General features: G+C 36.3%; 1 protein-coding gene across 5 annotated transcripts in view; it reads left to right on the top strand.

Moving 5' to 3' along the window:
* LOC138709257 (organic cation transporter protein-like) overlaps positions 1-25,335 on the top strand; it is a 320,694-nt gene extending 295,359 nt beyond the window's left edge. For all 5 annotated transcript variants that reach the window (XM_069839906.1, XM_069839908.1, XM_069839907.1 and 2 more), the window contains 6 exons: positions 6,371-6,629; positions 11,909-12,207; positions 17,873-17,973; positions 18,064-18,296; positions 21,467-21,645; positions 23,801-25,335. In XM_069839906.1, the coding sequence (XP_069696007.1) occupies positions 6,371-6,629; positions 11,909-12,207; positions 17,873-17,973; positions 18,064-18,296; positions 21,467-21,645; positions 23,801-24,022 (1,293 nt within the window). In that variant the 3' untranslated portion in view covers positions 24,023-25,335. The remainder of the gene's footprint in view (positions 1-6,370; positions 6,630-11,908; positions 12,208-17,872; positions 17,974-18,063; positions 18,297-21,466; positions 21,646-23,800) is intronic.
* Positions 25,336-25,656: the final 321 nt, after the last annotated feature.

The following is a 25,656-nucleotide window of genomic DNA, read 5'->3' as shown; positions in this document are numbered from 1 at the left end:
AAACAAAGATCGTCAATTTGATGACAAATAGGCCTGTCTGTGGTCTTCTGTATGACATCGTCTGATGTTAATGAAACCACAGAGGCCTGTCGGAAAATATGAGGGCAAGCTGCAACACATCTGCAGTGTATCCGATATTGACTAGTGAATGGATCTCTCTAAAGAATCTCAATAAAAATTAGGACGACCGCAACATACCTGCAGCGTATCTGATGCTGAAATATTTTACAACAAAAAGCCGAAAAAGAACAAAACCGTAACTGATGAAATATTTTAATATTATGGCAGTCATTCCCATTCCCACATGAATGAAAGTACATACAGAGTTGACAACAAACCGATTTTGAAAAGCCAATCGAAATTATATTGTAATGTGAATGGATGAACTTTTGTATATCGGTTATAAAAACGAAAATATCAACTGAATTGAAGAGCGAACACTCTAAAGTCTAAGTGATATGTTATATTTATATATTAGGTTATTCTAAAGTAAGTTCCCAGTATGAAATAGCTATATCTTCGATATTAACGGCTTGATTCCATATAAATAGGCCTACTCTTATGGATTAGAAGGCTTTTTTTTTTTTCGATATGCAGTTCGTTGCTGTGGTAACTGTGTTACACTTGTGGGCCTATATTGTGGTTAAGAATACAGGTAGTAATATTTTTACAATGGTTTTGTTTCGTTCAATGCTAACATTTGCAAAGCAAAAGTGACACGAATCTGCTTCTGATCTTTGAGTTCAAACTGCATTTTCATTTTATAGGGATAGAGCCGAAGTTGTCTTCTCAGAATTCGCCACACTGTTAGATAACTCATCTCCAAACACTTTGCAACTTTATTAGCACTACAAACATTATAAATGCAGCATTTTTATGAACTTCCTGGACTTCTTGTAAAACTAGAGCCGCAGTCACCTCGTCTTCTACTAATTTCGGTCTACCCGATCGATTTTTATCGGTAACTGAACCAGTTCCTTCAAATTTGTTCACCAGATTACGAAATGATTTTGCACAATCCTTGTAGTGTTCGAAATCTTCTCAATGCATTGGGATATTGTCTATTGCATTCGTAATGGCACTGAACGAGGCCAATAAGAGCTCGTAAAGACAAAACCATTGTAAAAATTATTGCTGTCTGTATTCTTAATCACAACTGTTTATACAAGGGTGACACTGTTACTATAGCAACGAAATGCATATCATAAAAAAGCCAATTCTTATAGAACATCATGGTATTTATATGAAACCAAACTCTTAAGGGGTTAGGTACAGCTTACAGCAATAAAAGTTTTGGAAATATTCAATATTTTTTCCTCCATTACTCTATCTTGTACAATAATGAAAATTGGATGTGTAAAATACTGTCCTTCTGCTATATGAAAAAAAAAATATATATATATATTTTTACGATTTAAAAAAAATTATATATTTCAGAATTCAAAATGTTGGCAGTTTACTGTGCAGTAATGAAGCTTTTCCCTCATAACTCATAAACTTGTTAATTTTTTCATGTTTTCTCTCTTTTATTTTATTGCTGAAACTCATGTTTACAATATCATGCTCTTTCAACTACATTCCTTAATAAATAATTTTTTTTTTATTTTGTGTTAGAATAAAATACTGATATTTGACCATTTTTTAAATTAATTTATTTTTTATCAATCTATCAAAGGTAGAGAAGTGATCTTGCATCATATTGTAGATATGACATGCATAAATACACACAAAAAATTTCATCACGATGTTGGATAGTTTTTGAGTTATGTGGGAAACGCTTTATCACTGCACAGTGAACTGAATTTTGAAGGAAAAAAATGTAAATAATTTTTTTATTGTAAAAATATTTTTTTCTTATAGCAGAAGGACAGTGCTTTACACGTAGTAATTTTCGTTATTGTACAAGATACAGTAATGTAGGGAAAAAAATGAATATTTCCAAAATTTTACTGCTGTAAGCTGTACCTAACCCCTTAATGCGCACAGAAGATACAGCCATTTCAAATTGGGAACTTACTATAGAATAATCTTACACATACACTACAATGTTTTAATATTTTCATGAAAAAAAACAGCAGATATAAAAAATTAGCATGGTAGTACAAATCAGAGAATTAATAAGACTTGAAAGGCTCTACTCGGGACTGTTGAACTGGAACAGGCTATAGACCTAAATCACAAATTTTGATTGATGCTTATTTTAATAATAAATGAATACAAATAAGAAAATAAAAAATGAAGTGGTTACATGTTTTGTCACTTTAATACAAGATGTAACTGTTCATTAATCCAGTGACTATTACTATTATTGTGATTATTGTAGCAGTCTACAACGTTCTAAGGAAGTTGAAACGCTTAGGGTTATTTGTTTTAGTGTATTACTGTACTTGATGTGATGAAGGATTTTTCAGTAGCGTGTTTTCAAGGAAATTACTTTCAGCAAAATAACAGACTTACGTCTGCGTTTCTAGCGATCTTTTAAATTTAGGAACGTAGCCAAGATCACAGTCTGCCAAGAAAATATTTGTAACTTTACTGAATGCAATTTTTTCCTGAATCGTGGACCAGTATACCGGATGGTTAGAAAGTACGTAGTCTACTGCAGTCTTCGTCACTTCTTGTAGCTCGTAAACATTTCAATAAATGTTTCTCTTGTATAACCATTCGATCACTGAAGTGCCTATTCCTAGAACGTCGCGTAACAGACATTTTGAAAGGATGTCAAAACATGTTTACTGTCTCCTTGTACGAAGTACAGATAAAGTATCGTAATGCTGCAAAAATGAATTCGACATTTTCATTAAAGTACACGTACTCACCGCAACTCGTACCGAAGAAGTGGTTTTTCGCATGACCTGTATGCGTTTGTATACAGTTGTTGTTTCTAACTAGTGGATCGATATATTTCATATAAATTCATTTATCTAGAAAGTATGCACATGAAGTATAATTTTTACTCAAACATCAGTATTAGAATATTCTAAAATTTGAGCCAAAATGAGACAAAACGACGATTTACCCAAAATGGAATCTTACTTTATTTTTTCCTGCGTAAGAAAATGTGTAGGTATTTTTAATTAGTTATTTAACGATGCTGTATCAACTGCTAGGTTATTTAGCGTCGATGGAATCATTGATAGCGAAATGGTATTTGGCGAGATGAGGCCGAGGATTGACCATAGATTATCTGACATTTGCCTTACGGTTGGGGAAAACTTCTGAAAAACCCCAATCAGGTAATCAATCCAAGCGGAAATCGAACCCGCGCCCGAACGCAACTCCGGCTCGTAAGGCAAGCGCCTTAACAGACTTGAGTTACGCCGGTGGCTAGTTAAATATTATTTCCCCAAAAGTACTTTATTCAGAGTGATAATAAATTATTTTCTAAAGAATTGTCTCTTAAATCGATAATTACTCTAGATTTAAGACGTTTTGGAATCTAAAAATAGCAATTACAACAAAGTAGGTACATAAGGTATTCGTTTAGATGGAAGTGGCTTTAAGTGTCAAGACGTTACTTGTTTAGAAGCTAGGGCAGGAAGTGACATAAGTAACGAAAATATTCTAATCACTAGACCGGAAGGAAGCGACACAACTCAAAGAATGCGAATTTTCGGGAGAATAAATTTAAAAAAAGGTAATGTTCGTAAATTTGTACTGAGCAAAATTATGAAGCCAGACATCTACTTTCCTCTCATGGTAAAAAGTGTACTTCACGCACACTTTGTAAGGAAGCCATTGTTTTGAGCATAGCTAACTTGAATATCATCTCCTGAAAGGTATAGGCCTAATTTTCATCCCTTATTTGTACTTGTGTCACCTTTACTATAAAATATATTATAAATCAGCCGCCATGGTGGTCTAGTGGCTAAAGCGCTGGACTTATAATCCTGTGGACCTGGCTTCGATCCCCGGTGTACCCCCGATTTAGAATTTGTGTTGGGCAAGCCCGTGGTCCAGGTAACGCAGGGGTTTTCTCCCGGAAGTCCGGTTCCCCTGTGGCATCCCAACAAATCTCCATAATCATCTCGTCTCATCGCGAGACGCACCCTGGGCAACGACTCTATTGGTAAATTGGTCTACATATCACATGGGTGAATGATGTCAGTCACGTAGTACCCGCCATTAGTTAAAATAATATTATATTATTATATAGTTTTGGAGTTATTATTATTATTATTATTATTATTATTAATTACAACACACAATCAAATGTTAATTTTAATGAACTTGAAATGCTTACATAGGTAATCAGTGTAATCACTTGGTACATAATGAAAAATGAGTACAAAGTTACAGATCATTATAATTATTTATTAACGTTAATGGAGGACGGCGAGGTCCTTATATAATATAGGTAAATACATGTTTGGAATACATTTTTTTAATAGTGACAGTAAACCCTGCTTTTTGTTCTGAATTACTCGTTTTCTTTGGTACGCTGCTCTGAAAACAATATTGCCAAAAATGTTGCTGATGTACTTTACTTATTTCTTCTATTGTTCTAAACATATATGCTGAAATTCTGTTCCGCATAGGAAATCTTGTAAGACACTTTAAATTTTTCACTTCGCTTATTCGTCCTTGAGCACATTGCTGAAAGCAATGTCTGAGTCAGTCTTCAAATCGTCATAAATATACCCACTATTTTTCAAATAGGACAGTTATGTTGAGTAGTCGTGAGTGAGATTTCATTAAAGTGGTGCAATGGTGACTGGTGAGATATTCACTGCGTTGTCGTATTCGTCTTGAAGACGTACAATCTTAGAAAAACGTTTTGTCGCACAGATACTTAAGTCCCAGAAATGAAACAAAACTAATTTTATTACCTCAGCTAGTCGTTCTCTTGTGAACTAGGTAGCTCGTCCTCTGATCATGCGCACTGCCTCATTTCTGAGACTTAGCAAAGTATCTGTGCAACAAAACTTTTTTCTAAGACTAATTGTTATTTTTATTTAACACTTATGCCACATTTATAATCTCTCCACAATAGACAATAAGTAAATAAGATTAATTGTAGAAAGAAGATTTTCGAGGACTACGTTCTAAAGTAGCTTCTAATTAATCAAGATTGTCTTTTGTAAACACATGACGTCTTCTGTTTTATTAAACTTATCCACTAACTTCAATATTGCTTTTCGTACAAGGGATTTACGTATAAATGCTCATCTTTTTCTGCCACACAACTTTCTGACGAGTATGTAGGCTAATTTTATTTTGTACAGATATGCTCATTCCGTGATAGAGAAGCAATTAGTCAATCGAAAACTCTCACAGTTCAAAATTTCATGGTTAAAAATTGTTTACTCAGAAAAATAATAGCGACAAAAAACTTGGTAAGAAATTAACTTAATCCATGCAAAATGGTAAAAAGCGACATAATTTTAAAATAATATGGAAGTATTAAAAATAATATTAAATTATATTAAAATAATTGTCACCTTACCACAAAAACTGTTACTTTTTTTAAATAATACGATTAATAAAAATGTTCACTTTATTACAGACAAAGTCTCAAATAAAGAGTGACGTTTTTCTCCAAAAAAGATTACCATAAAACTCAATTTATACTTGTTATCTTTCTTGTTGAAACACGCACACTTAACTTAATGCTTACGCTGTAACTCTACATGACATGATCCTTCAACAACGGCTTCATTCCCTTACTAGAAGAAAAGTGGCACTAGACCTTGCTTGTGGCCAGTATTCTACATTGAATTATAAACTTTTCCTGTAAATAATAGTGGCTGTCTGCTATTAATTTCCACACAAAACTAAAATTTGCATTTTTTCAGTTGTCACTTTTCTTTGGGACTAGCGATATTGGCAAAACGCAAATATCTACGTGCACCAACCATCCAAAATCAGGACGAATTTATTCGAACAAAGAAACTTAAGTTCCTCATAAGCCTTGTTTTTTTCTGAACCGACGCATGCGATGTGCGACGTGACGTGCGAGGCCCGCCTCGCACAAATCCGGACTACATGAGAGATAGCGAGTGGTTTCTATAACTACGAGATGCGAGGTCTGCGCACCTCGTAGCCATAGAAACCATTCACTATCTCTCGTGTAGCCCGGATTTGTGCGAGGCGAGCCTCGCACGTCGCATGCGTCGATTCAGAAAAACCAAGACTTAGCAGTGTAAGTAATCGGTCGTTAATGTTAGTTTCTGCTGATTTCTCTTTCAAACTGAATGATAAGATTATTCTCATGGAGAACAAGACATGTGAACTAATAAGGAGAAATCAATATGGAAGAATGTACCTTGTGAATTTTCATAAACCAGCTGTTATTTTAGTTAATATATAAAATGTATAATAATGAAGTAAGTTATATTGACATGCAATTGCACCGCTTTATTGTTCATAGTTGGACTGGGTGTGCGATGATAGCTGGAAGCCGGCAGTGGCTCAGTCCATGTTCTTCGTGGGGTCTGTGCTGGGGTCACTGGGTCTGGGCATCATGTCCGACCACGTCGGCCGACTGCCAGTCCTTATCCTTGCCAATATGCTGGCCCTCTGCGGCAATGTAGCCACAGTATTCACATCGGCACTGCCAGAGTTCTCCTTCTGCAGGATGATCACTGGTCTGGCTACTGATAACAATTTTGTCATGATGTACATTATAGGTGAGTTATCAAGCAATCAAACGGTTTCTTTATGCATAGTTTCTATGGAATTACATTATTGGGTTCCTGGCTCATTCATGAGTTACGTAGCAGACTGCTAGCAAGGGAAACTGAGCCATAGCTTCAGTTCGGAATTGTTTATGGAAACGTGCACAGGGACTACAAAAGTTGCCTAATAAACCTAGCTGGCGATATCAACAATACTCAGCATATATTTGCCCATCTTGTTCCACAAGGAACTCCACCAATCGTAATACCATTTATAGTATGTACTGAAACAATCAGAAACATAATTGAATCGACTTCTGCAAAAAGGACACATGTTATAAATTTAACGTTTTGAGATCTTCAAGAAAAGCATAATAGCAGGTAGGAAACTTAAAATTGGAACTTGATATTCTTGTTACATGAAGTTAGCTACAAATGTGACTGATATATGAAGGGTTGGCGGGAAGAACGATGAGGGTCCAAAGGGTTGGCGGGAAGAACGATGAGGGTCCAAATAGCAAACTTTAGAGAAAAATGAATTTTAGGGTGCTATGCATAGACATTTCGCTAGCCCGCACTACGAGCGTGCTAAACTAGCCCCGACTATCGACTGATTACTTGTACAGGATTCATATCATATCATATCCCTAACACTGGTTTATGAATACGAAAAACGTTAGTTCCCTGATCATCCACCAGAAGCCCGCGCTAAGAATGTCTATGAATATGGCCCTTGAACTCTAACCCTCTGCTTTAATTCGTATGCGTAATGTCATTTACTTTTAATTTTTTTTTTTGCACCTGGAAATTTTGTAATAATCATGTAAGTCTCTATTAGTTCTCAACATAATCAAATAGATGGGACCTCTAACTAAAAATGTCATTTTATGGACCCTCATCGTTCTTCCCGCCAACCCTTCATATGTTATAATTTACTCTTAATTGGCTCTACATACAAAACAATATATTGTGACCTATGTTCTTTTTGCAGATAATTATGTTGTAAAATAAAGAAAAGAAAATAATATTTTATTATAATGTATATCTCTTAGAACAGTATTGATTATTTTTATCATAGTTAATCGATATATTGCCTTCTGAAGCTACTTTCAATATTTCATAATATATTTTATAAAATTCATGAGTTTATTGTCATTAAATTTGACTAAATCCATCGCTGAAGAAGATAAAATTTTTCACATCACGAGGTAACTCATTATTTATATACATCTATTTGCGACCTTCCAAATGAGAGATTAAAATTTGCTTTGAAATACCGGAGAAGTATGACAAAAATAAATATTTCATTTTTCACAAATAGGACACAGGTACAGAACAAGTTACCTTTTACAATTCATTTTAATATATCAATATGCCTGGTAAATAATTATTAAGTATTTAATGAATTTCAATCTTAAGGCATATAAACTTGCAAATGTTTATTTGCTATTTAATAACAATATATGAACGTTTTCGCCGTTTAGGGCATCTTCAGATATAACAAAACATATTATCTGGACCTATAATAGTAATATATCACATATATTGTTCTCTATCTTCCTTGTTATTTGCATAATATACTATTATAGGTCCAGATAATGTTTTGTTATATCTGAAGATGCCCTAAACGGCGAAAACGTTCATATATTGTTATTAAATAGCAAATAAATATTTGCAAGTTTATATGCCTTAAGATTGAAATTCATTAAATACTTATTAATAAGTTACCTTTTGCAGATAATAAGATATTGAATGTATAATAATACTGAAATGAGGCATGGAACAAAATGTCGATGTGGCCATCCATTAAGTTACAATTTCCACGAAAGAACCGATTTTGACAAAAATGTAACATATGCCCTTTTTGCAAAAGTCGATTCAATTCGTCTAACGCACACAAACTTGTTTTTAAAAATAACGTAAAATAGTCCAGTTCACTAGCACTTTAATAACAACGTAGTCGCCTTACACTACAACAGTAGTCGGCCTTTCTTGACTGGCAACTCAACTCCTTAATACACAAGTTGGGTGGAGGGGTAAGGTATGATATCCCTTTCCGTAGCCATCACTTGTTCATTCAGAGTTAAACAGTTTGGGTATTATACAAGTCTGGCCTTTTCAGGTATAGTCCCCTTTAATACTGACTTGAATAACTTCAAGGAAAAAATTATTCCAGGATCGGGTATCGAACCCGGGACCTTTGGCTGAGCGCGCCAACGCTCTACCGACAGAGCTACCCAGGAACTATACCAGACCGCGGCTCAGTTTTCTCCTTACATCCACATACCTTAAGTGGGTTTACATAATGCCAGAGCCGAGCATTGAGTGCACACTTACTATGCGACTTAAATTTGAAATTATTCAAGTCAGCTTCACACGGAGTTGTACCTGAAAAAGCCAGATTTCTATAATCGCGTTACTGTTTTGATAACAGAAAACCACAAATTTATGTCACACAATAAGTGTGGACTCAATGCTGGGCTCTGGCGTTCTGTCAGCTCACTTAAGGGGAGAATGTAGGTATCGGTAGGTCCCTATCTCCGCCATGTTAAATTGGTGCACTTTATGTACCTTTTTCTCTGGATGTATTTAAGGTAGCATCAGGCAATTTTGCACACTAGTAGACAAGAATGTTTTTAATCATTCTTGGATTTTTCAGATTATAATGTTAGAAATATTGAAATTTGTCACCAAACATTTCTACATTCTCCCCTTAAGGTATGTGGATATAAGGGGGGAAATTGAGCCGGGGTTTGGTATAGTTCCTGGGTAGCTCAGTCTGTAGAGCGTTGGCGCGCTCAGCCAAAGTTCCCGGGTTCGATACCCGGCCCTGGAACTAAGTTTGGGTATGTTCACTGTCCGCCTCTGCGCACTGAAAACTTGCAATAGTGAAGGTGTTTCCCACCTTCTCCTTTGCTGTGTAATGCGGGCTGTATTTTTGCCGACCACTGTGTTACAGTGTAGATGAAACTTGTAACAAGTAATGGAGCATACCAAATTAATATCGACAACTGAGAGACAAAATATTTTTAGTTTCTCGAAACTCACCTTTAAGGAATTACTCACACATTAACACACATACATTTGAAAGATTTAATTATTTTAAATCCATAGGGGCATAAACAAATTTGATTGACAATACAAAAGAAGAAATTTCTATTAGAATTCAGACTAAAATCAAGCTTACTGTAATATATTCAATGATGAATCATAGTTTGCCCGTAAAACTGATCTCTTTACCCCGCACAAAAACATAGACACTTCTGAGACTGCAAACTCTGAACTGTATAATGCTTTGTTGCCCTCATTAATCGAGCAGTTACCACGCTCTAGCCCAAAGGTTTTAAATGAAAAGATGTCTATAAATGTTACCAGTTATAACTTTCCCTTCGGTAAAAAAAAATCACGATGGCTCAAGCATTATTATTATTATTATTATTATTATTATTATTATTATTATTATTATTATTATTATTATTATTATATTGCTAGAAGCTAATAGAACATTTATGTAATTACACTAGTAGGCCTACCATAATATTTAGTTTCTATGGTCTTGATTGATTGGACTTAACAGTTTTGATATGATGCATATGCCCTAATATTATTGTTTCACCTTTGACCTTAAAATTGTGTTGTTCGCACCCAAACTCTGAAATCCTGACAAGAATGCTGGTTGCATGTGCAGTCGGTAGCGATAAGGAAGAGCAGATTAAATGACAACTGACTAATTTTATTGAAAACTTATAACAGCGGCAAAATAGGTTTTTTCGAGGATCGGATTCGGGACGAATCCTTACACTTAGGCTTAAAATAAATTGGCCCATTGTTCGCCCTATATACACGATGATTATCCACGTGGCACGCAGACAGTTGGACATCCTGCTTCAACCCTGACAGCTAGATCCCATCCTCAGGTAAGTAGCTGATAAGCCCCAAGTCGTTACTATATTAGGTTCGAAAATCTTTACTACCTCCAAGATTTCCCCAGCATATTTTAATTATTATAGATATAGGGAAACGATCTGAAAGATCACTCGTCAGGAATGGGCAAAAATAGCTCAAGAATACCGAACCATAAAAACAAAATAATATGATCAAGAAGCTCTAATTTATGTTGGCCTGACCAATTTCGTCTGGCAGTAAAGAACCAATTTCACATAATTCGTAAGAAGCTGTTATTGTCATCGTCCGCTATCATTTTCGTAAGAACAAAGCGGATTTGTAGAAGGTTTTCCCTTCTCAGCCACTCATTCCTCCGTTGCTATATCCTATTCTCGGATTCATCCCAGGAACTTATTGTTGGCTTTGTAAAGAACTTTACAGCGCCTTTCGCTTCTTTATACCTATTGTAAGAAAATAACCAACCATTTGAATGAGTCCACACCTGTGGAGTAACGGTTAGCGCGTCTGGTCGCGAAACCAGGTGACCCGGATTCGATTCCCGGTCGGGGCAAGTTACCTGGTTGAGATTTTTTCTGGGGGTTTTCCCTGAACCCAATATGAGCAAATGCTGAGTAACTTTCAGTGCTGGACCCTGGACTCATTTCACCGGCATTATCACCTTCGTTTCATTCGCTAAATAACCTAAGATGTTGATAAAACGTCGCAAAATAACCTACTAAAATAAAATAAATCTGAACGAGCGTGTTTCCTCTCTCATTGTCCAAGTCACTCTCGTCAACTCTCGCGATTTTTTTATCGTGAAAACGCCGATCACTGAACACCAGCAATACCCGGAAATTAACATCATTTGAAAAGGAAATGCGTTTCAGTGAGCATAATTATTAACCAATAACCTCCCTCAATCGTTGCCATCACTCTAAATCAGCGGTGCACAACCTGCGGCTCGAAAGTAAAGTTTCAAAGTTTAAAGTAAAACAAATATTTGAACAGACTTGTATTATTAATGACTATAAATTACAGTAATCACTAATAAGTAAGAAATTTATATAAATTGTATTTATTATTGGAGGATGTGTGCGGCCCTCCAAAAGAATTTTTTTTAAATATTGGCCCGCAGTATTCATAAGGTTGAGTACCCCTGCACCCGTGCTCTAGTCTATATGATCACAAGATCAATAGTAACTTCGAGGGAAAAATCCGAGAATAACAATACCGCTACCATCTTCTCATCATGTTCTAATGGTAATATTGTATAATTACAATTCACTCATGAACGCAAAATATTGATACAGAAACATGATATTGCAGTTCTCGGGCGGTGTCACAGAGCTTCGTACCAATTTCAGCGCGATAGCGTTGTTCACCCCTGGCTGTTGTTTTGGCAGTGCTGGAGTACATGCGGCCTAATCGACGGACTCTGGGCCTGAATCTGTGTATCGGCGTGTTCCACACGCTGGCCTGCATCGCCGTGCCTTGGGTGGCAATCTGGGCTGGCAACTGGCGACTTTTCCTGCTGGTAATTACGATACCTAATATCGTGGTGCCCGGCTTCTACTTCTGCGTGCCCGAGAGCGCGAGCTGGCTGCTCAGCAAGGGCCGCGTGAAGCACGCCCTCCGCTGCTTCCAACGCGTCGCCGCCTTCAACGGGAAGAAGCTACCTCCGCAAGTAGTGCAGACCTTCGAGGTGAGTTCACAGTAACTGTACTTTATATCTCTTCATTCCAGAAGAGGTATATTATCTTATCTTGGATTCTTCGTTACAATGATGCGAGATTTTTCATATCTACTTTACAATGGGATAATTTTTGTTTTTAACCCTAGATCATTATTATATAATAGATATAGTCCGGGTCAGCTTACTTCATACCGTAAGGGTGAAACCTAACCATTTTTCCACCATTACTACATATGCTAGTGGATTGTGGCGATTTACTAGTTTGCAGGTTGAATTTTTTTTTTTTGCCAACTTCGTTTCGAATTTCGATACTGACAAATACTACAAATGGTAGTGATTTTGTAATTGGTATGTTGTAGCTGAGACAAATATCGACAATATTTGTCGTACTGGAGTTCCATGACATTGAAATTGTACTAGATTTCTGAGCCTGTTACTGGAAGCTAGTGAAATTTGAATATACTAATAATTAATTAATATCAGTATTAATATTAATACATAATAGTTATTTTATGTGTTGCGTTGTGGTTATAATTCAAGACTATAGTCGGGTAAGTTTTCGGAGTTAGTACTAATAATTTCATGTGGTCAAACAAAATACATTTTTAGGTTAGGTCTCGTGAGTCAATTGTTTAATCGTTTTCGGAGTTAGTACTAATAATTTCATGTGGTCAAACAAAATACATTTTTAGGTTAGGTCTCGTGAGTCAATTGTTTAGTCAAACTAATGAATTTCGTATTGCCAGACAAAATACTTGACATGTTGATTCCTTTCTCGTATAATTTGTCTACGAAAATATGTTACAATTATTGAATTATTTAGAATAACCTTCCAATATAAAGTACGGTAAGTAAATAGGTAATTTAGTACGAAGGATCGTGTAATATCTAGTAACAATTGGCAACATTGACAAGACGGCAATATTTGCTGTTTAGGAACTGTTCTTATGTGACCCTCACTATATCTCATCCCTGTAATAAATCGGTAGCACTTTGAAGAGATCAACCGCCAGGATCGGCACCTGTTCGCCATAAACAAACACGAGATGGCAGTACAGTATCTAATGCAATTCAAATGGGAGTTATGACGTGACTCCTTATGTAACAATTAGATGGCAGCATAGAAAACCTGACAAAAGTTATCTTCAAAGCCTATAAGGCCGAACAATCTGGGTATATATGATCTAGGGTTGAACTTAGTGGAGGTTTGTTGGATATCTTTCTAACAGTGTATAGGCCTATTAATGTTTTTCGCAATGGTTGAAATATTCTTTTTCTTACAGCATTATACAGTATCATTGTTTTTTTTTTTTTTTTTTTACAATATAGCTTTTTAATATTTTTCGTACGAAAGTGTATTTTTAATATTTTTGTCACACAAATGTAAATTCCAAAATTTAATTGATAAAAATTCATATAACTATAGCATTGTCATGTCACATCACGAGTATAGAACTAGTGGCCTGTTTCGGTCTGTACTTGGATTTCATCCTTAAACGGGGTTTCCAGGGGTATGCCACTGGCAAGTCTCCTTTTGTGCATATATGTATATTTTTCTGATAGCATTTAGATTATTGAGTACCTTCCCCATAAAAAGGTAAATGATTTTAGTATTTTCTTAACAAAATGTGTGTATACAGAATGATTCAAAAGTCACGCGACATAGACAAACTCCGTTATTAGTGCAGATAGCGAAAAATGGAAAGAAGATAAAGTTGTTGGAAATCAGTAGTTTTCAATTTAATGTGCTTGAATTTTCAACGTAGAATGGACGGTTGAGGCTGTACATTAGTACGACACACCTGCTAGTCCCAATGCTGCCATATTAGTGGCTTTTCGGCTAGTTCTACCGGATTATAGATATGTACTATTTAACGGAAAAGAATAGTTGGCATGCAGAGTTTAGTCGTTACTTAACTTCTCACAGTGCAAAGAAACATTTCTTTGCATTGATAGCATAAGAATTCAGGGGAACTTCATTCCTGCCTTGCAGTTTTCCCTGAAATGTATTGGCAACACTGCTAATTTTTGTAGGTTATTTACGACGCTGTATCAATATCTTAGGTTATTTAGCGTCTGAATAAAGGTGATAATGTCGGTGAAATGAGTCCGGGGTCCAGCACAGATAGTTTCCCAGCATTTGCTCATATTGGGTTGAGGGAATTGAATTAAATTGAATTTAAGAAGGGAAGTGCCATAATAGCCCTAGCACCGCGACCTAAAGGATCTATTGCGCATCCCCGTCATAATATCCTAACAGTCCAATAGTTTGATGTTCTTAATGAACTGGATCAAACTATGGACTGGGACAGTTGATAGCTCATCAAGCTTTGGAAAATGTTTTCCAAAGAGGAGAACTTTTGATGAGCGAGTGCATTGCATTCGCACACTAGATGAGCTACAGGCTCATCTCCCTGTGAACAACGAGCACAGGTTGGGTTGATATTATGTCCCATCTTGTACAGGTTCTTCTTGAGGGCGCAGTGCCCTGTAAGGAATCCAACTGCTCAGGGGAGCTGTTTTTGCTCAATTTTAACAGGTCATTTGACCTTTGGGTTGAGGGAAAACCCCGGAAAAAAACCTCAACCAGGTAACTTGCCCCAACCAAGATTCGAACCCGGGCCATCTGGTTTTGCTACCAGACGTGCTAAAAGTTACTCCACAGGTGTGGAAAACACTGCTAATCATCATCATCATCATCATTTCGTAATTTACCCGATACACTAAGTTTCTAAAATCCGGTAAAACTAGCGAAAAATCCTCTAATTTCGCAACATTAGGACTGGCGGATGTGTAGTACTAGTGTATTCTACGTTGAAAATTCAAGCACATTAGATTGAAAATTATTCGTTTCCAACAACTTTCCCCTCTTTCCATTTTTCGCTATCTGCACTAATAATGGAGTTTGTCTATGTCGCGTGACATTTGAATCACCCTGTGTATACACACACATTTCTGCCGCACGAATATGTAATATTTTTAATATTATAGTTGCAAAAATGTATGTTGTTCATTATCTTTTACTGCACTCTGGAATCTTTCAGGAAGACAAATATATTATGCCTCAGTCAGTTATGCAGTTTGTGGTAAGAAACTTAAAGTACAATAAATTTGTTCCGAAGTCACAGTAATGAGACTAAAGTAGACTATGAATGAATAAGGGATCAACGAAGCATCTCAAATATTAGGACGGATAGAAAGCTAAGTGAGTTTGGAATTTGTATCTAATCCTATTTTTGTGAAGGATCTACTAATTACAGTCTACCAATTATAAAGAATTTCCCCACCGAGAAAATAAAGTTATTCGGTTACAGCAAAGTTTTCTTTTCCTTTCTTGCTTTCTCGGTTCAGGAATTCGTGCATCTACGTATATTTTCAATAATTAACATCTAGTCATAGGATCGTAGAATCTAGAATAACTACATTTTAAAATCCCTTAAAAAGGGAGAGAAAAACATCTATGTTAGACAAATTAGTTTTACTGAGAAGTTCCTGCTCTTTAATAACGAAGCTATCTATGCAATTATTATTATTATTATTATTATTATTATTATTATTATTATTATTATTATTATTATTATTATTATTATTATTATTATTATTATTATAAGACTTAAATAAACGTAGCTTTTGTAATTAAACAATATGCGTTGAAAAAAAATCACTTTAATGGATTGCTGTCTGATTATACATGTGTTTCGTTGACAATGAAAAATTAATAGTGTTGTCTGAAAGCCACTTAACACACTAAGGCTAAGGCTACAAAAGGATTCGCACATATCCAAAGTTAATTCCGGGGCAGTGAAAACTATGGCAACAGGAGCACTTAATACTTGCATTCATTTCCCATCTTGCGCTTTGAAGCTAGTTTCAAAGCCAGACTGTTGATAGAATACCGCTCTTAACTTGCATCTTGCGTAAGCACAAAGTTACTTCACTCCTGCACAGGACTAAATTTATTTTCTCTTATTCAAAAAACCTTTACCTACGTTTGTTACTTAATTCCTGTTTTTTTTTTTCTTGTAATATTTCATTTCTTACTTCCTTCATTCAGTTCTTACCTTCGTAAATTCTTTTTCTTTCCTTTTACTTATTTCTTCCTTCCTCTTCAGTCTTCCTTCCCTTCTCCTTTCTAATATCTTTTTCCTCTTCCGTCTTTATTCGTTTATCCTTTCCCATCTTTATTCCTTCGTGCATCCTTCCTTCTTACTTCGTGGCTCCTTTCCCGTCTTTCTTCATTAGTGCCTCCCTTTCCATCTTTCTTTCTTCATGTCTCCCTTCCATCTTTCTTCCTTCATGCCTCCCTTCCAACTTTCTTCCTTCATGCTTCCCTTCCAACTTTCTTCCTTCATGTCCCCTTTCCATCTTTCTTCCTTCATGCCCCCTTTCCATCTTTCTTCCTTCATGTCCCCTTTCCATCTTTCTTCCTTCGTGCCCCCTTTCCGTCTTTTTTCCTTCGTGCCTCTTTTCCGTCTTTCTTCCTTCATGCCTCCCTTCCAACTTTCTTCCTTCATGCCTCCCTTCAAACTTTCTTCCTCATGCCCCCCTTCCATCTTTCTTCCTTCCTTCGTGCCCCCTTTCCGTCTTTTTTCCTTCATGCCTCTTATCCGTCTTTCTTCCTTCATGCCTCCCTTTCTATCTTTCTTCCTTCGTGTCTCCCTTTCCGTCTTTCTTCCTTCGTGTCTCCTTTTCCATCTTTCTTACTTCGTGCCTCCTTTCCCATCTTTCTTACTTCGTGCCTACTTTCCCATCTTTCTTACTTCGTGCCTACTTTCCCATCTTTCTTACTTTGTGCCTCCTTTCCCATCTTTCTTACTTTGTGCCTCCTTTCCCATCTTTCTTACTTTGTGCCTCCTTTCCCATCTTTCTTACTTCGTGCCTCCTTTCCCATCTTTCTTACTTCGTGCCTCCATTTCCGTCTTTTATTCCTTCGTGCCTCCATTTCCGTCTTTCTTTCTTTATGCCTCCCATTCCATCTTTCTTCATTCGTGTCTCCTTTCCCGTCTTCCTTCATGTCTCCCTTTCCGTCTTTCTTCTTTCAAGCCAACTTTCCATCTTTCTTCCTTCGTGCCTCAATTTCCGTCTTTCTTCTTATTTCGTGTCTCAATTTCCGTCTTTCTTCTTATTTCGTGTCTCCATTTCCGTCTTTCTTCTTACTTCGTGCCTTCATTTCCGTCTTTCTTCTTACTTCGTGCCTCCCTTTCCGTCTTTCTTCTTACTTCGTGCCTCCCTTTCCATCTTTCTTCCTTCATGCCTCCCCTTATGTCTTTCTTCATTCGTGCCTCCTTTCCAGTATTTTCCTCTCCTTTCTTTTCTTCTTGTTTGTTCTCCCTCCTTAAAATGTTTTTTTTTATGTTGTCCTAATTTAACTTTGAAGTTGTACAACTCATAGGTCCTACAGAAAGTATTGCGATGCTGCATGAAAGTATATTATATAGGCCAATGTTAAGTTTTCTGTCTGCTAATACTCCAGAATTACTCGAATAACAGTGGTACTCATTTGTAAGCACAACAACGTCAGGAGTTTTGTTTTTCATGTAAATAATTTATAACATTGCTTATAGACGTTCTCAAAAATTCGTAATTTATACGAATAATTTTATCTTTTAAAATTTGTACAAAAATTCTTCGATAAACTGTTTATCTTCAAAACATCAGTGTTGTGTGTTTGCAGACATCTGCTAAGCTGAGCGTTCCTCAGGGCACAGGAAATCTACTGGGATTGTTCAAGACTCCTCGCCTACGTCGCAAGACTTGCATTCTTATCTTCAAGTCGTAAGTACAAACACTAACAATAAAGCTACAAACATATTTCAACTAGACTCTGATTAGGCAATAAAGTGGATTACGACTGTGTTCAAACAGGATGGTGCTCACGTTGTGTTTCGACGCTATCTCGCGCAACGTGGACGGGCTGGGATACAGTCCATTCGTGATGTTCAGCATGACGTCAGTCACTAAGTTCCCAGCATCCCTGATTATCCTGCTCCTTCAGGACCGCATCGGACGCAAGGCCATGGCGAGCGGTTCCCTGCTTATAAGTGGTGTCTTCACTATCGCCTCGGGGCTCGTCATTGCCATCGTGGGTGCCAAAAGCGGTAAGATTAAATTTCTCTACATTGATCAAGAAACTTAACTATTTCTGATATGATAGCACAGTCTAGAATATACAGTCGCAAAGCTCAATACGTAGTAAATATGCAAACATGAGACAGTTGCTCACCACTAGGATCGCTAATATCGCCTCATTACAGGCAATGCAAAATAGTACCGTCACAGTCTATTGTTTCTAGCACCCTCAAAACTTAAGCTTCGTGACTGTATATAGCAGACTGTGATGATAGCATGAAGGTAGAGACATTAATACTGTAAATCTTGGAGTAAATGGACATTTTAATAACGGGTATTTTGTTCATCAACTGACATCAAGCGTCAATCAGAAAGCGTCAAATTTGTAGATCGCTTTTCCGTCTTCGTCAAGCCAGCAGAGTACTATGAGAGATGGATCTGTATTACGCTAGGACTACTACTACTACTACTACTACTACTACTACTACTACTACTACTACTACTACTACTACTACTACTACTACTACTACTACTACTACTACTACTACCACCACCACCACCACCACGAGTACTACTACTACTACCACCACCACGAGTACTACTACTAAGTACTACCGTCATCAACACGACCACCCGTTCATACACACACACACACACACACACACACACACACAGGATGGAAGTGAAATAACCCTGCATGTTTCAGAGCGAATAGCTTATGTTGTATGTAACAAAAAAGTATAATACCATATTGGTGAAAGTTCATACTTCCCTTAAGAAAAAAATGTTTCTCCCAAATGTTTAACACCCTCTTATTCGGTAACTATTGCGAGTAGGATCGTCATTTTTGTCCAAATCGATAGAAAATGTAACAAAAAAAAAACAATTTATTCTTCTGGCGTATTTGCATACCTTGGACGGTTTTCGTGTAAATTTAATTTTAAAACCACTCATTTCAAGTCACTGAACGATGCGAACAGATTGCAACGTTATAGTCAGAGAGAGAGAGAGAGAGAGAGAGATTGAGTGATTTACCTAGGGAGACAGTTCGTTGACCTCTTACATCTATATTACGAGAAAAAGAGCAGTGTGTTAGCGGCGATATTGCCAGACTGTTGAAACTTTCAACTTAATTTTTTTAATTAACCGTGCATTTGATCACAAAACGTAATGTAGGTTTTTTATTCATTTAAATGTACTCTATTGTCCCTTTCAATTGCAGGGTTATTTCACTTCCACTCTGTATAGCATATATAAAATAATGGCGGGCACTTGCGTCATTCACTCAAACGTTCCATCTAGTGAACGATGCACCGAAGCTTGTAGTAGTTATATCAGTCGTCATGGGAGCATTGCCCTTGGTGCAGGATAGGAAACGAACTACGTAACACATGATGATTAATGGAGCAATTGTGAAATGCCAGTAGGAGAAACGGGAATACCCTACAAAAACCTACCTCCAAATACCATCTTTGTCTACCACAAATTCCAATTGGACCCGCAGAGATTCGAACCCGGGTTACCAGCGTGGAAGGCCGACGCTCTAGCCATTCGGCTGACGGTACGCCTCCATCCGTTAATATAGAAGTTTTTATTTCAACATCTGTCAGTGTTATTAATTGATGTGCTGGTTTATCTAAATAAGGTTACATTATGAAATTTCCATAACCTTAAATTCAAGTGTACACAAAATTAAAAGACTTGTATTCGTAAAACAATACTCAAGTTTTATGACCTTATAAAAGCAATCGTCTAGCTGCTATATGGTGGAATATCTGCAGTTTGTCGTAAAAGTGAGTATCTATGGTTATAGAATGACTTAAAACTTTTTTCGCAATAGATTCAGAACCAAAATTAAGCGGGATTTCATCATCATCATCATCATCATCATCATCATCCAGGGCGCAACAGCACATACAAGGCCTACTAGCCGGCTGCTAGCTCATGTTCACATGCCTCAGCAGAGGTGAACGATCATCCAGTCAATATGGGGAGTATCGTATGGTTAGCACGATGATTCCCCCCCCCCTCCCAGTTGAAATGTCTTGAGAAAATTTCTTTCCCCATGAAGTCCTTGTAGGCCGTATGTATGACTTCTCATATTTAAACAAAACAGAAACTGATGTGTGCTCGCAGCGATCAATAGGCCTACACAAGCAGCAAACTTTTGAATGTCAATCAACAAACTGACTATGGTGGAAAAAAAATGATGAACGAGCAATTGCTTAGAGTAAATCGCGATTTTGTATTCTTGAGACAAACAGCCTTCAGTTTTTATTACAATGTATTATATTTTATGTGCACCTTTCCACTTTCAATTCACTTTTAGATGGGCAATGAAGATCCGTCCATAAGTTTCAGAGAAATCGCTCTACATTGTAGCATTGCATTACGAAACCAGGTGCGTTTTTACTTGAGGAAGCTGAAATTGAAATAGTTAATGACAGTTTCAAAATTTATCTTTGTTCTAAATAATAATATTCTTTTGTCGTTTCCACTAGCACCAGCCCTTCTATATGTATAGTGGATCTGAAGACGATCAGACCTTCAAAACACATATGACTGTTATTATTGTTGTTGTTGTTGTTATTGTTGTTATTATTATTATTATTATTATTATTATTATTATTATTATTATTATTATCATCATCATCATCATCATCATCATCATCATCATCATCATGATTTTCGTTTAGGAATCGGATCTGAAAACTTCTAACCTTTAGTTTACTTAAAATGAAATGTTCTACTGTCTTCAATTCTAAGACAATCCACTAAAATCGACTTGACGAACCGAAGTTGGTAATAATAGAGAGGTTATTTTACTATTAAATATCTAGTGAGTCCATGTCTGACCGCGAAACGAGCTGACCCGGATTCAAATCTGGTTGGGACAGTTACCTGGTTGAGGTTTTTCCGGGGTTTTCTCTCAACTCATTACGAGTAAATGCTGGGTAACTCTCAACGCTGGACCCTGGAATTATTTCGCAGGCATTATCGCCTTCATTTCACTCAGACGCTAGATAACCAGATAACCATAGCAGTTGATAAAGCGTCGTAAATTAAACCAATTAAAAATATCGAATGTCTCAACAAGCCAAGGAGTTTAGTCCTGTCATCATTTCAGTACAATTTCCATTAGCAATAAACTTTCTATGACCTTGACGACACAATGACCTTGATATTTGTCTGTTCGCAGTTCCCATGGTGACGGCAGGGCTGGCTGTGGTGGGCAGGTTCGGAGTGAACATAGCCTACAGTTCTGGCGCACAGTATGCAGCGGAATTGATTCCTACCGAGGTCAGAGGTCAAGGAGTATCGGCTATTCACATGGTGGGATATGCAGCGACTTTCTTCAGTTCCCACATACTCTACCTGGTTAGTATTCAGCAGGACGCCATTCCATCGCACTTCACAAGAAAACTACCACTTGCTATATACCGCGAGTTCCACAAATACTTCAGATAATTTCGAAGAATTATTCGCCTATGTAAGACATTTGTATCTACTGTCGTGGAGTAGTGACTATCCAAATCTGACTATGAAACTAGCGGTCCCGAGTTCAAATCACGGGTGGAATTTGTTACGTTTCTCCTTAATCTAGTCGAGGAAAAATTCCAGGTATATTTTAGAGCAATGGTTCTTGGTTCAATTTGCAGTCAACTTTTTTCATATAAGTGGGACACAGCTGGTCCAGTTTGTGGTATACGTATATTGAAAGTCCTGTGGGAGGAGGTCTCGCCCCTGAATATAATTAATTCAAGGCACTTTAAATTCGTTTATACTGAATGGGCTGTCCAACACAAAAGTTTTGATTTTGTACTTAGCGGCCTGGTGTTAACAAAAATTCATCATGATAGTTCGGTGCCTTAGTGGTTACCATATTGTGTGTGATTAGACTCTTAAGTTTGCGGGTTCAAAGTTGCTCATAAAATTCTTAGCATACCGGTAGCTTATTTTGGAAAGGAATTCTTATTTCGCATATTTCTGGAGCGTAAAAGAACTCTTGAGAGAAGGTCTCTGCCACTGTTGCTGCTAAACCTGTTTAGGATGGTGCTCTGCAACAGCTCTCTGGTATCTATTATATTACGTTACGTCTATTTTCGGTCTTTTCTCTTGAATTTTGTGAAGGTTCCTTCAGTGGAATGGTTACAAAGTGAGACGAATAGCCTACCAGCTTTGAGTCCACATAGTTTTCTCTCAGACCCAGCCTTGCAAAGGTGAATGCTTTGGTATTCCTCATTCGATTCCATTTTATTAAGAACAAATTCGGCAAAATTTACTAGTTGGCTATAATTCACGTGACTGATGTGTCTATTTCCCTAATAAATGTTAGGATAACAGCTACAAATAGGCTAGTCGATTTTTCAGCGTGATTTATGCAGAATCCGCATGGAGATATCGTTTCATTTGGCACTTCGTACTTTCTAGTAAATAGGATTTTTTTTTTAATTTTTTTATATAAAGACCCATTATTCTTAGTTGAAATAGACTTCAGCTGCATTATTCAAATGAATCGACTAGCAGAGCAAAATCAGCTAGGGGAGAGAAGTTCACACAGTAGAAGACATTCCAAAACTCATCTTTTCGTTAAACATAGTGCATAATTTCTAAATGTTTGTCTGCATTATCATGATGTGTTCTCTTTATACGTGTTATTTCATAAAATAATATATTTTTGTTGGTAAAGTATTACTCTACTCACAATTAAGCAAGAATGGATAGGTTTTAGTGCAAATAATAGAGTTCAATTCGCCCGAATCTTTAATATCAGATACAGCTAGGTATATTAAGATTGATTTAACAACATCAGTTTCTAAATAGGGTGGTATTCTTGTGAAAGTTTTTGATAGACAATATAAAGTTTTTTGAGAACTGCAGTGATGATCCTATATTTTATCAATCTTGAAATAGGTACTAAATTGTAATGGATTTAGGACGAAAAAATCTCCTAAATATGAATATGTAGGGAACGTTTTGTTTCAACAAGATGTAATAAATTTACGAATTGACAAATTTAAATTAAATATAAGTAAATTATTACATAATTTCTATTGTTGCCTTCTATTTGATTAATTATAACACATTTTAAAAGTAAGCCTGTTAATTTTGTCACTCTTTTTTCAGATAGACCTATTTCATTTCTCAAATACAAGTATCGTATTTATTTGCCATTTTAGAAGTAGGATTGAAGTACCAAAAGTGAAATTTTAAGAGACACATATGCACACACCATGATATTTCAAGAAGAATGTTGAAAAAGAGAAATTTCATTAAGTTGATAACCACACTAGCATGCATAGTTAATAATGAAGTTTTGTATAAAATGAGTTATATATTGGAAAATATCTAAGCAAAGAAAAATAACACTAAATTCTGATCACGAAGCGCTTTTATCAAAAGCTATATAAAAGAATAATATTAATCTCATTGCACCTAAACCAAAAGTAAATATAATACACAAAGGAATGTGGCTTATCAAAAGAGATAACTTGTGAGCATCAAGAGATTCAGCATTTGTCTCTGTCCACAGGCAACATACTCGAGAGCAATCCCGGAGCTGGTTCTTGGAGGACTGTCAATCATCGGAGCTGCCCTCTGCCTCCTGCTACCAGAAACACTGAATCGAACCCTGCCAGTGACCCTAGAAGATGGGGAGGCTTTTGGGGAAGGTGAAGGTGTTTGGGAATTCGCCTGGTGTCAGAAATCCGATAAAAAGTATCAACATAATAGCACGCAGGACTTGGTGTCATGACAGCAGCCTAAACAGCAATGACCATGACCTCAGGGACCTCATGAGCTCAGTCGAGAATTCCTGCTGCAGAGTATTATTCTCTTCTTGTCACAGAGATCAGGATTGAGATGCGTACGCAGTATGCGACATTTTCAAGAAACCCACCCTTCCTTCTTTTTGAATTTTTCATTTTGAAGGGATCACCCCGTACATCAATTTGCGGGAGATTTCTGAATGACAGCGCCAGTACTTAATTGCATGTTGTTTTACTGGCTTCCATGATTCATGAGCTTAATTATTCCTGGTAAATTGGAGCTGTTGGACGAGATTCGACCTGTAGTGCACGATGTGACTTATACTGCTACCATAAGTACTTTTGCATCTTCCTTCTGTATTTCAGAGAAGATAACATTAATACATTGTAATTGTGAACGTATTTTAGTAGGTATGAGTTTACTTGTTTGATGATTAGAAGTGCCTAAACATTACTATATATTATAAGAATATTATAAAAGTGCTCATACAGAATTTGTACATTTATATATCTGTATTATCATTATTGTTCACGTGAGGACAGATTAATAATTTGGCTTTTATTCTCGTAAAAATGTTGGACTCCAGTTATTAAACAATCAGTATTTTTCAATTTTATACTTAATTTCTTAATGTTCATGTGGGTCATATTCTAATGTGACATATTTTTAGGTGATTTTTTTTCTTGGAAGGTGTGAGGAGGAAATGTTACATAAGAGAATTAAAACTACACTCTAACTCGATATTCCAAGCAGATCTATTGTAATTTACGAGATAAAAAATATACACACCATGGTATTATCTCATTAATAGTCTGATAACGTGATATGTTGCCATCATACCCTAGTTGAAGAAGGAAGACAAAAGAAGGTAGATAAATGTAATATTGTGTGTGTGGACAATGTGGTATTCTACAGACGAGTGTTGAAGAAACCAGAGACCGAAAAACCTAATAAATATCACGAATCTTGCCAAGAATGCTTGAAAAGAGTAAACGTGAGATAAAATTTAAAATGGCACAGCCCATTTTCCTTAAAGAAAATTGTCTAGCTTTAAAATACTGTATTTTATTGCATTTCTTAATTAAGTGAACTTGAAGAGATTATATTTTAATTGTGTGTTGAATAAGAATGAAGGAATGTGTTGTGAAATGAAAATATTAATTGTGATTCAAAGCTTCTCTACAAGAACTTCAAACAGAAAGTAAGTTATCATTTTTATGGGTGTGAAATATTTATGAATCATGCTGTATGTAATAAACATAGCTAAAATGAAGAAATAAAACATTTTTATATAATATATTCCGTGTAAATGTACGTTCTGTTCATTATTATAGTTTCAATTTGAATGAAAAATAAATACATAAGTAGCACATAAATATGCACTGGAAGTTATAGTATTCGCTAGAGATTCAATATTATCCGTTACATAAATTGTAATACAAGTATAATGCGGTAGTCATTATTCCAATGAATTTGCTAAATTCTGCTGTTTAAATAACATAAAGAAAGTCGCTCTGGAATTTTCCTCCATGAAACTTGTTCTCTTTCTAAAGATAGCTTCCATTAATTGAAATAATTTACGTCACAAGCTGTTACTAATACCCCCACATTACATAAAAG

The sequence above is a fragment of the Periplaneta americana genome, chromosome 11 (assembly GCF_040183065.1).
Source record: "Periplaneta americana isolate PAMFEO1 chromosome 11, P.americana_PAMFEO1_priV1, whole genome shotgun sequence".
NCBI classification, from domain to species: Eukaryota; Metazoa; Arthropoda; class Insecta; order Blattodea; family Blattidae; genus Periplaneta; species Periplaneta americana.
This window is presented reverse-complemented; position numbering and strand designations above follow the sequence as displayed.